At 30.5% G+C, this 12238-nt stretch overlaps 2 protein-coding genes across 4 annotated transcripts; one reads left to right on the forward strand and one right to left on the reverse strand.

The window, feature by feature from the left end:
• The first annotated feature begins 1144 nt into the window (after positions 1 to 1144).
• LOC149884116 (MKRN2 opposite strand protein-like) lies at positions 1145 to 2878 on the forward strand. Its single transcript, XM_090097976.1, has 5 exons — positions 1145 to 1159; positions 1274 to 1807; positions 1898 to 1947; positions 2067 to 2235; positions 2482 to 2878. The coding sequence occupies exons 2-5, from the start codon at positions 1566 to 1568 to the stop codon at positions 2678 to 2680; spliced, it is 660 nt and encodes a 219-aa protein (XP_089954102.1). The 5' UTR covers positions 1145 to 1159; positions 1274 to 1565; the 3' UTR covers positions 2681 to 2878.
• Positions 2879 to 4730: 1852 nt separating this feature from the next.
• Positions 4731 to 12238, reverse strand: LOC145185553 (vesicle-associated membrane protein 3-like). Of its 3 annotated transcripts, none has more exons than XM_090097978.1 (6): positions 12161 to 12238; positions 11148 to 11180; positions 10910 to 10940; positions 6728 to 6886; positions 5731 to 5782; positions 4731 to 5377 (listed from the first exon to the last, which is right to left on the reverse strand). In XM_090097978.1, the coding sequence occupies exons 2-6, from the start codon at positions 11168 to 11170 to the stop codon at positions 5349 to 5351; spliced, it is 294 nt and encodes a 97-aa protein (XP_089954104.1). In that variant the 5' UTR covers positions 11171 to 11180; positions 12161 to 12238; the 3' UTR covers positions 4731 to 5348. The 3 variants fall into 3 exon arrangements, with proteins under 3 accessions (XP_089954104.1, XP_089954103.1, XP_089954105.1); XM_090097977.1 differs by lacking the exon at positions 12161 to 12238 and adding an exon at positions 11663 to 11842; XM_090097979.1 differs by lacking the exon at positions 12161 to 12238 and adding an exon at positions 11323 to 11394.

Below are 12238 nucleotides of genomic sequence, written 5' to 3' on the forward strand. Positions count from 1 at the left end.
CAATAATCATAAATTTACCTTTCTGTAGATTCGGTAACTTCTTTTCGCAGGATAAAAACAAACTACTTTCATCATTGAAATGCCCCTCGCTAGTTGTTTTGTATAGAGAAGTGAATCGATATAAGTAAATGTCAAATATTTTTCTAACACTGCGAATAATAACTTCGCAATTGACGCAATTATATAGCCCACTTTTTTTTAGTGTTCAATTTACTTCATTTCATTTTCGTACATAAAATAGATTTGAACCACAAAATCACTTCGGCATTAAACGTCAATATAAATTATTTTTGTAAACAAGATTTAATTGACGTAATGAGGTCTGACGACATACTGATTAATGGCATGGTTGATTCTCCAATATTTAAAACAGGGTGTCACAAAAGGTGTGGTATTTATTGAAACATTTTAAACTTTCGTTAGTCCTTTAGAACTTTCGTGAAGCGATTAATCGTTAGGCGATAAATCAACGCTGACCTGCTTATGTTTGCTTCCAAGTATTTTTGTCGGTACCAAGAATAAGAGCAATAAGAGCATAATGTGATAGTTGGCGTTTTAAACAATTAACCTTAAATATGCTCGCCTGCAGTTGATTCTAGCGACTAGATAATCGACAACTGTTGGTACCAAGTAGCAACGTTTATTATCAGATTGTTGTTTATCGAAAACAATCGATCGGTAACAATCGGATAATAAACGGTCCTGCTTGGTACCAACCGTTGTCTAATGGGATTTTAATACCTCATTCTTTATTTTGCATTGTAATTCTGTCTCATTTGGATTGTAATTTCTATAGTCATGATAACAAATGCGTTTAATCATTTAATCGTAAGAATCCTCAAAAACAGTTAATAATAAAAGATTAATCAGCCTTGCTCATCAATATCAGGTGTAAATCTTTATTATAAGAGTGTTTCTTAAGTCAAGTTGAGAATTGCTAAAAAATTTAAAACTGGCAAAATTCACTTTTTAAATGTCTTTGGTTTTTTAGTTGCGCTTATAAAGAGACAGTTAATTCACTTTTGAATATTTTCGTTATGTTATGAATTTTGTTTTTCTTGCAGCAAAAAATCAAATATTTTTCTTCACTTTTTAAGAAAAACTCAATCTGAGTTTATGAAAAATAGAAAAAAATTGTGAATCTCTTTTAGTGTTTGAGGTAGCTTTTCGTTAATTTTTAATTTTTTTGATTAAAAGATTGTAAACATAACTGTAAATTATTTAATTATTTCAACTGTAAATTATTTAGAAAGATTTATTATTTGTTCTTCAGTGAAGCTCGACAGAATATCCACAAGTGATTGTGTTATACTTGTTCTTCAGTGAAGCTCGACAGAATCTCTACGAGTGCTTGTGTTACTTATATTTCGGTTTTGATTTATTTTTCTCGTTTGGTCTACGCAATTTGTTCAAAAATAGATTCGATGTGACGAGACAAACATGAAGGACAGTAGTAAATATAAATCATTCAGACATAAATAAAAAATTTCTGCTTTATTATGAACACCTCAGTGATTTTGACTCTACAAACAACTTAATTTCTATTTTGAAGTAATAATTTAAAAATGACCATCCCACAAATTCTATGCTTTTATCATTGCTCAGACAAACAACAAATATTAACATGTGATTTGTTAAATAATTGTCCCGTTTGCAATTTAAAGCTCAATGAGCTGGAAGTGCCACCATATTGCATCCCGAGTCCCTTTTATTATCATCTTGACACTATTATAAAAGAAGGAATTAGCAATTTGCCAATAACACCGTTTAGTATATTGATAAAACCGACCGTTGGCAACTTTTTGGTGTAAGTAACAGTTTTTAAATTCTTTTTTGATGCAAGTTTTGTTTATTAAACTAAAAAACAACCTCGTTTGTGTGCTTTTTGGTTCAATAGGACGTATACACCTGGCGATGACCTACATATTGCTCTCACTGATTCTCAAGGTAAGCGCTACGTTATTTGATGCAAAGTACTTGAAAAAGAATATAAAAATCTAATAGTTTTAGTTTTATGCACAAAATGATAAAAATATAAATTAAAAGAAAAACTTCTTTCTCCTTAGTAAATATTTTCAGTTTTGACCAATGCGGCATCGCTATAGAAACGCGTGGCTGGGACTGTTGTCTATGCATCTCAATTATCGAATCTCTTGATCACGATCCAAAGCTGGAAGAGCAATGGGATGCAGTGTTAGTAAATTCTATACGCAACAAAGATTGGGTTTTTGAAAGGTTGTTTTTTTTTGTTTTTTTTAGCTTTTCTATTATTAAATACTTTAGATATGTTTCTTAACTAAAAAAAGTTTTTCTGACAAAAACTAAACCCATTTTGTTCACTACCGTGGTCTATACAAAAACTGCTTGGGAAGTTAATCAAAAAAAATTGCAAATGTGAACGTGCATACTTTTTTAAATTATAATTAGAAATAAAGTAACTTTAAATAACTTTTAAGTAAATAACTTTTTCTTAACTCTTAGATACAATGAACAGACACACAACTGTTATCATTATGTCATTTCTATGCTATCTGAAGCGCTTAAAATGATCATTTCTAAAGAAGACTTCTGTCTACATCACATTTTACCAGAAGCTTTACGTGCCGCTGGCCATATTTCATTATACAGAGAAATTCAGGACAAATCTTACGTAGTGCGCGATACTATCAATCCAAATTAATGACGAACGGTTTGAAAGGATGTAACAGAACGTTGATTAATGCGGATATAAAATTGACTTTTATATTTCCTAGAGAAATATAAATCCAATTTTAAAAGCATTTTGTATAATCTTAAAAAAAGAATTGAACTTGAGTTTAGCTGAGTCACTTATACATGTAATATACTCTAACAATATAATTTAGATTTACACCTTGCATTTATTGGTTTTGAATGTTTTAAAAAATACTCTCCTTTCATGAACTGTTTTTTCAAATAATTCAACTTGATGTTTACTAATACCATGAATATGAGCGGTTCGAAACATTCATTAGTGTAAATTAGAGCTATATTGTAACTCCGTTTTCATGAAGTTTTTACCAAAAAAAAGGAAATGAAAAAAAAAAGCAATACACTTATGATGAGTTAAACTTAAAATTAACTAGAGTTGCAAATTGCCAATAAAAATTTAAATATGCAGCTTCTTGTGTGTCTCTCTGAGCCCCATGTAATCTCTCTCTGAGCTTTATTAACATGCTTAAACAACATCATTAATTTTGGAATTAAAATTAAATGAAAATATTCCCGGATTATTGGGCCCATTGTAAAAAGAACGGTAAAATTTCAGAACAGACAAAAAAACGGAAAAACGTGATAAAAGGAAAAGGTCAGAACAATAATAGCGAAATTTTAACGCATTGAAAATAAAGTTATAATAACTTTAGTGTTCAATTCACTGATAAACAAGCTTCTTAAAATCTGTAAAAAGAACTACCTGTCTAAAACAAGGGGCCCCCAAATTAGCCAGAGTTGAAAAAGTAAAAAAAATTTTACTCAACTAAAAGTACCGTTACTTGAACGAAAGACAGTGCAAAAATTTCTGAAGGACAAAGCTTAGTCGACTATATTTTTCGTTTCCGTTCATTGTCTCTCTTGTGATTTGGCATGAATTGCTAACGGAACTGAACCAAAGTTTTGCAGAAGTAACCAAAGTTTTGCAGAAGTAACCAAAGTTTTGCAGAAGTAACCAAAGTTTTGCAGAAGTAACCAAAGTTTTGCAGAAACCTCAAATAAATATTTCTGTGGCCACCAAACTTGTGGAGGCAACGCATACTATTCCGGCTAATCTCCGAAACAATGGGTTTGAGAACAGTCTTACCGATGCCACTGCAATCGCAGAAGAGCTTGAAATTCCTTGTGTATTCCCTACAAAGCGACAACATCAAGCTAAACGACAGTTTGATTATGAGATGCCAGACGAACAAATTCCTGATGCAAAAGAACAATTTCGAATTGAATTTTTCATTCGGTTAATTGATATGGCTCAACAACAGCTTAACGATGGATTTTCGAAGACTTCAATGTCAAATTCATTTTCTTATATGATTTTTAGCAAATCAAAACTTGCTCAAATGATGATATCATGAATTTTTCCACGAACCTGCAAGTTACTTTGACGGACCCTATGTCCAATTAATCAGACAAAGATGCAACAGAATTAACTAGTGAGCTGCGAAACATCTGTTTAGTTCTACAAGGAGACGTCAGATCTCCATTTGATGTGTTAACGTTTATTGCGCAAAATGATTTTGCTGAAATCTATTCGAATATCTCTCTTGCTCTTAGAATAATACTAACAACTCCAGTAATCGTGGCTACCGCAGAACGCAACTTATTAAAATTGAAGCTAATTAAAACATATTTGCGTTCGACAATGAGTCAAGAATGTTTATCCGGTTTGGGTTTTGCTGGATATTGAATGAGAAGTTTGCGAGTACTTAAACTTTGTTTCTTTGATATTCAAATTTGCTTCAAAGAAAGTCCGCAAAGTTTGTTTCAATTAAAAAAAAATTTTTTTTTCGACAATAAAGTCTTTTTATTTTTATGCTACTATTTTTATATGTATTTTGCAAAAAAAGGCCTCAAAAATATTTTTCCACCGGGCCCCAATACCTAAGTTACTTTTATCTTAATCGGAATTAATTTAGAAATGTTAAGAATCGCTGATGGTAATCAGCACTGGTAATTTTAACCGATAGTTTTTTCAAGGAGACTTTATTTAACACAAAAGCTTCTTCAAGGACACTTTATTCAACAAAAAAACTTAAACTACAATTTAAAAAAATCTGAAGTGGAATAAATTACCCATTTAAAATGCCTTGAACCTTTTCATACAAAAAACAACACAAAAATGATTTGAATTTTGTTATCGCTCTCATTACTTCGCGGACCGCAAGAGGATCAACTTCTTATCGATATCAGGTTTTATCATATCTATCAAAGCATTTAATATGATTATTTCAATAGTAAGAAAATTGAAAATCGAAATAACAATTATGTAAAGAAATTCATGCTGAAAGTTCTTACTGAAATACTTAAAGATGAAATCAAAATTAAAGTTTGTGCATATAAAACACGGAAACATTCCATAGAACATTGAAAAATTTAAAACTCTAAGAGAGGATTTTAAGAACCTTCACCATTTAATTTGCTTTCTACACCTGACCATTAAAATTATAACTCAGCGGAAGCATCTCTCGCAAAAAAAGAGGTTAATCACATAACTATATAAAAATAAATAACTCGACGAAACTTTATTACAACTTCATCGTCTATTTAATATAAAAACACACAAGATTCAGACATGCGAGAGTGTGAGAGTTCAAATTGAATACTGTCAACGGTTCTTTTTACTTTTTGTTCTCGGTAACAACAACAACTAGAAAACAAAATTTTTATTTATTTATCAAAAAACCTATTTACCTCAAATGCAGCACGTACTCAAAAATCTTGCTTCACTATCTTTATTGCTACTTCAATAAGTTTTAGTGTGTTAGAATATTTTTATTAATGTTTAACTAAACCAAATAGGCTCATATGATAAATTTTAACAGAAATGTTGACAAAATGTGACAAAACTTTACATAATTGACCTAAACCTAGAAAATTTTGATTAAAACAAGAAAAGTCTCTCTGCAAATATTTTTGTGTAAAATGTGAAACTTCCAAACTTATTGCACAAGTAAAGCTGCAGAATTAAAGATTCAAAAATACAAAACAGTAAAAACTTACTGACAATGATTGCAATTATTACAAGAAGAACTACAATAAGTATAATCCACATCTAAATAAAAGATCATTTTAAAATTAAACAAAAACTTAATAGATACTTAGTAGCAATTTATACCTAAAGGTTTAAATTACTTAAATCTTACAGCTTTCTGAAAATATGCCACCACATTCTAATAGAAAGTTACCCAAGACTAACTTCAATATAAATGTTTTCATTTAAAAGGTGGCCAGCTATAAAAAGACTATAAATTTTGTTGATCCTGAAACTGGTTACTTACAGGGTAACCAGAAAGTTCTGTCAGTACTTCACAATCAATTTATTTTTAATGTAATATACATAAACTACTGAAATTACAGTAACAGATCAAGTAACATGTGTAGTGTAAGTATACCAAGAATTATTCAAATTGGTCTCCTTTTTGGTCCACTGTCAATGATAATCGATGACACCATGATTGTATGGCGGCACGAACAGTTTCTAAAGGAAATTTTTCCCGTTTGCAGATCATCATTTGTTTCATGGAGGCCAAATTGTGATGTTGTTTAGAATTGACCTTGGACTCCAAAATACCCCACACACAAAAATCAAGTGGATTCAGGTCGGGAGAGGACGGAGGCCACTCATCCATCATAGGAAAAATTTCCTATGGAAACAATTCATGCCGCCATAAAATCATGGCAACATCGATTATCATTGACAGTGGACCAAAAAGGAGACCGATTTGAATAATTCTTGGTATACTTACACTACATATGTTACATGATCTGTTACTGTAATTTCAGTAGTTTATGTGTATTACATTAAAAATAAATTGATTGTAAAGTAATGACAGAACTTTCCGGTCACCCTGTAACTGTGGTTGTTTACAGGAATGAAGCAAGTAAATAGCTGTTGAAAGTCATTAGCTAATTGAATGGTTTTCTATATGAAGCTTGTAGATATAATCAATATGAAACACTTTCATTATGGAAACTTAAATGCAAAAAACATATCTACCTTGCAGTTCTGCCACCACATTTTTCGTTTTAATTTTCCTGCAGCTGTTTCAAATTGAGAAGCTCCTGCTTGTAAATTTTCTGCACGATTATCTAACTCAGATAGTTTTGCATCTCTCTCCAACACCTTATCCATATTTTGGCGCATAATATCTACAACCTTTGAAATATAAAAATTTTTAATATTATAAAATCATTTTAGCAATTTGAAAATCTTGCATAATGCATAGGATTATGATGAAGTTGTAATAAAGTTCTAAAAAGCATTTCAACAATTTGATTATCATACACATGGTAATATGTACTACTTTTTTACTTTTGTTGTAAAATTATGAGGTAATGTTTAAAATTTAATGTCATGTAACAAAGTAAAGACAGTGTTTGGCTGATTGGATTTCCATGTGAATCGATAACTGGTGCTTGTCTTCCATCGGCTCATGATATCATTAGTCTCAAAAACTGTCAGTTCGTAAAAGTGCCAGCCAGGAGTATAAATAGCTACTACCATTTTGGCTTAAGGCTAGGTTACCAGTACCTGAGAAATAGCATGTGGCAAAAAAGATTGAGGATTAGTTAAATGAACACAGATTCTTTGTGTGTAAGTCTTGATCAAATGAGAAGGACCAGCAGAACCAGATAGCATATGTAAGCAAGTTAGACATGTTGTTTGGCATCAGTCATACAAATTCTAAATCCCTAATTAAAAATGAAGAAAACAAGCAGTTCATGCAACTACAGCAAGATTCACAAACTGGTTCATTTTAGAGGAGAATTAGGTTGAAACCTGCTTTGGTTGCCATGCAGACATCACATGTTAGAAGTCCTACTGTCTGATGCTTTTATGAATTACTTTAGGCCATCATCAGGTCTTGATACTTTACTTTTCAAACACTTTTGGGAAAAAAGGAGTCAACTGAATCATAAACAGCAATGATCCAGCCTATAAATATCATATTGTCAGTACACCGACCAAGAAGAATTATATCTGTAAAAGTATCAGCAACACTAGACAGAACAAACACAACCATTCCCAACTCAGCAGTGATTCTAAATGAAATTAGTGAGGGTTCATCATCAATGATTGTTTCAAGCAGCGCTCATTGTCAGAAAAATCTCCAAGCTGCTGCAGAATCTGTTTAAACTGATTAGTCTTGCAAAATCAGTAGTTCACTGGGATGGCAAACTTCTTCCAGATGTCAGGAAAGGAAGCTGTTGTTGATAGGTCTCTTCATTTACTGAATCAAAGACAGCCATTGCCCAGGAGTGTTCCACTACTTCCAGCACCACATGATCTGCAAGAGTTCATTCAGCAGCACCTGAACAAGAAACATCCAAGGGAAGATAACTTAGAGCTACTGTCACTTGGTGGTTTACTGTTTAGTATGGATGTTGCACAACCAATTGGGAAACCTGGTGACATCCACAGAAAATACTGGATGGCAGAGGCAGTGTATATACTAAAGATGAAGCTGTTGTTTGAAGGAAACAAGGCCATCGTTCAGTTCAAAGCCAATTAACTTCAAACACTTCAAAGATTCAATCAATTTATTGTCCTAGTCTAAATATGGTCATGGTTTACTAGCAAACATGCTGCAGATGCACCTGTGAAAAAGACTGAAGAAAGTTGGACTGAAAATGATGTAAAGAGATTCCTGGTACCTCAGTCCTGAACTTGTAGCTTTGCCATTTTTTTCTCAACTAGAACTTAGCATCCAAGTTATGTTTACTTACTCTATAAACAGACAAATTTCAATAATTACTTGTTAAAAATGTGTTGTGTTATAAGTTGAAGCAGCATTTCTTGCTTAGTTATGCTCATATATATATATATATATATATATATATATATATATATATATATATATATATATATATATATATATATATATATATATATATATATATATATATATATATATATATATGAGCATAACTAAGCAAGAAATGCACAGCAACAATAAATATTAAAACTAAAGTTTAAATCTCCTAAATGCTTTTTTTGCAAGCTCAGCTTCTCTTTTGCATTAATTTAACAAAACTGCTGTAAGTTTTGGTTAAAACTCTTCTCCTTATGAAGCTTATTTGTAACTTATGAATTCCATGTTCATCAAAATCTAAACAGATTCAATTGGATACAAATCTGATGATTGAACTGGATCATCAGATTTGTATCTGTATTTGACCAAGCTTTGACTATGCAAGCTGGATGGGAAAGAGCTGTATCATTTTAAAATTGCCACCATTCATTTTGATTAATTAGCATGTCTTCTGATGGAGCCATGTATGTTTCTTGCATTTTTATGTAGGCATGTTAGCAGCCCTAAATACCAACACTCCCACTGCCACTTTGCAATCTTGGTTTCAGATTGAAATCTTTTTACTTCTCTTTTCCTTTTATTACTTCAAAATATTTTTCATCATTGAAAATAATATTTTGATTATCACTTGATTCCGCTTTTCCAAAGACCAAACAATTCTTATCAGCGTTGTAAAAAATGCTCTTAAAAAAGTAATTAAAATATAAAATAAAATACTTTAAAAGTATTTAGATTACATATTTAAAATACTAGTATTTTAAATGATTTCCAACATTGATTCTCATTTTACACCGCCTTAGTCTTGTGAGCCTGTCTCCAGCCATTACCATTGGTTTTCTAATGGCACAGTCTGCAGTTTTTTTTTTGTTCTTCCAGATCTTGGACAAGGCAGGATGCCATCTGTCATTTTAAATGTTTCAGAGTATTTCTAATGCAAGTCTCTGAAATTATCAATCTCCTTGTTGTTTGCTGTCTTTCGTTTATAATATCTACCATTTTGATGTTTTGCTTACTATTTTTCAACCCATTTCTATGAATCCTAAATTTCAAATCTTCTTAATATCTGAAAACTGGTCACCATTAGCAATTTTATACAACATTGGAAAATGATCAAACAAATAAAATTGAAAGAACAGTTGATTTGAGAAGAAAACGGAATGGAAATTGTTTTAAAACTTGATACACCTATTTATTTTTTTTACTGTAGGCAGTAAAAAAAATAAATAGGTGTATCAAGATACATTTTTTTTTTCACTTAATAAAACTGAATTACTAAAAAAGTAATGGACTTGCTAACTTATGAGTGACATTTTTTTCTCAACAGGAAGTATTTTTCCTGTTGTGCAAAAAAAAAAGTTTATGTTTTGAAAAAAAAAATCAACAAACAAAATATACAGAGGTTGAACAAATAAGAACTTAAGGAAAGCAAAATTTTCATGTCTATAAAATCTTCAAAACTAAGAATTCTTTGTGGCTTATTAGTTAATTATTCATATAATTTATTGTTGTTTTAAAATCTTTGTTTATTTTCAGATTTCATCAGTATGATACAATAATAATTAAAAAAAACATCATAACAGAATTGTCAAATTTCAAAAGATGATAAATTGTTGGTGTTTATATGGCAGGTGCTAATAATACAGAAATGGTAGAATTGTTTGTAGTTTCAAGAAGCACTTACTCAAGAGTGATATCTGCATGGGAAAAACATTTTTTTTTTAGCAAAACTCTAAAAAAAGGCAAAGCTTTCAGAAACTAACACATATTGTGAAACAAAAACATCAAACTACAACTCCTAGAATTCCAGAACTCAATGACCATTTTGAAAATCCAGTGTCCAAAGCTGTGTGTTGTGAATTAAAAAAAAGGCAGTTTTCACAGAAGAGTTCCAATAATAAAACCCTTGCATTCTATGGTCTTAGTACTGTTTCTAGGGGGAAACACACTTTTTCAAGATGATAATACTCCAACTCATACTGCTAAAGTGATCAATGGTTGGCATGAGGAGCATTCTGTGGGGGTTTTATCTAGCCACCATAGTCCCCTGACCTTAATAAAATTCAAGATTTATGGTGCATTCTAGAAAAACAAGTGAAAAGTTGATTTCCACCACTATAATCACTAGATAAACTAGAGCTGTATTATTGAAAGAATTGACAAAAATTCCCTTAAAAACAATTCAAAACTTATACAAAAGCATACTGAGAAGTATTAAAGCTGTAACTGCTACCTATGGCAGGCCAATAACCTTAATAAAATTAATTTTTTGAAAATTTTCAGCTGTTCCTATTATTTTGACCAACTCCTGTACACTTATAAAGAAGCTGATCATGTTTATCTAAAACTCATGCAAATGCTTAACAAACCTGGTCAACTTGCTTTTGGGTGTTAGCCAACCTTTTAAAAACAAATTAAACTATTTGCTAACATTTTCAAATGTGTAAAAAAATAAAAAGACAGTAATATTTTTAAAATATAAGGAAAGGAAAGAATATCTATAGCAGCATAAATACAACCATTTTTCGTAACAAATTTGTTGCACTGCACAAAAATAACATAAAGCAAAAACAATATCTAAAATAAAAATTATAAAAATTTCAATACCTGTTATCTCCATTTATAGGCATTCTTTCTGACCTAAAAGTAAAAAAACAAAACTAAAAATAAAAAAAACTATTTTAAAACATAATAAAAATGTTTAAAATTCAAAATATGAAAATGATGTCAAAAGTTAACGCTTAGATACATCTGCACTTTTTTAGATGTACAAATATATTACCTAACCAATCTGTGTGACAATAAGTTGAAAGTTATAACTTGTAACTATCTTAGTAAAAAAGTCATAGGTATAAGTTATTAGATATAAAAACTTATTAGTAAGAATTTTTTCACAGCAAAAAAAAATTTATTTACATTTTTGACAGGGTTGTTATACATAAATCTAGAATTAGTAATTAGTTGTAAAAATAGGAGAAGTAATGTTAATAATGAGTCAGTGAGGAGTAGTGTCTTTATTTCTATTTAAACAAAATTTACACTTAATAAATAAAGTACAAACAATATGATGTAGTTAATTAGTTAGGACCTTTTAAAAATGAAGCAATACAAAGCTGACATACATTTCTGGAACTTAGTTATTCCTTTGCTCTATTTCGATAGATAAAGATACTTCTCCAACAGTTTATTTTATTTCTCTTTTGATACTATAGATGATTTCTCAACACTTCAGAATATATTTGGTTTGTTTATTATTTTGTTTCTAAGATTCCTTTAACATAATTTTTAAAAAACAGACTTAAAAAAAATCAGTAGATATTTTTGGTTACTAATTTGCTTTAAGACACAGTATTGCGAGATAAAGTTTCATGAAAAGCTAATTCAACCCTATTATAATGAATTGAAGCCAGATAGTTTGAGGCTTTAGGTTTTCTTGTTTCAGATATCTAAACTAACTAGTGAGTAAAGTAATACCATCAGATAAACCATATAATCTAAAAACATTATTTAAAAATAAATGCGAAATGCTACGTTTATGTTTCTAAGAAACAGAAAGTGCTAAAATATTATTTAAAAGCTGAATAGCATTAGTTGATGATAAAATTCCAGAAGTACGTTACTTAGCTTCGTGAACTCCCTTTATCAGTATCACAACTTTATCACTCAATTTAAGTTGCAGATACAACTGAAACTTAAAT

Source organism: Hydra viridissima, unplaced genomic scaffold (assembly GCF_058129835.1).
Source record: "Hydra viridissima isolate aposymbiotic clone 2 unplaced genomic scaffold, HvirCarnegie_v1 scaffold_9, whole genome shotgun sequence".
In the NCBI taxonomy this organism is placed as follows: Eukaryota; Metazoa; Cnidaria; class Hydrozoa; order Anthoathecata; family Hydridae; genus Hydra; species Hydra viridissima.

Coding starts and splice junctions, on each gene's coding strand:
- LOC149884116 (XM_090097976.1), top strand. CDS start 1,566: ATGACCATCCCACAAATTCTATGCTTTTATCATTGCTCAGACAAACAA. Junction 1,808..1,897: donor ACCGTTGGCAACTTTTTGGT/GTAAGTAACAGT, acceptor TTGGTTCAATAG/GACGTATACACCTGGCGATG. Junction 1,948..2,066: donor TGCTCTCACTGATTCTCAAG/GTAAGCGCTACG, acceptor CTTTCTCCTTAG/TAAATATTTTCAGTTTTGAC.
- LOC145185553 (XM_090097977.1), bottom strand. Junction 10,941..11,147: donor CCTATAAATGGAGATAACAG/GTATTGAAATTT, acceptor TGTTTTTAAAAG/GTTGGCTAACACCCAAAAGC. Junction 5,378..5,730: donor AATAATTGCAATCATTGTCA/GTAAGTTTTTAC, acceptor TTTGTTTTCTAG/TTGTTGTTGTTACCGAGAAC.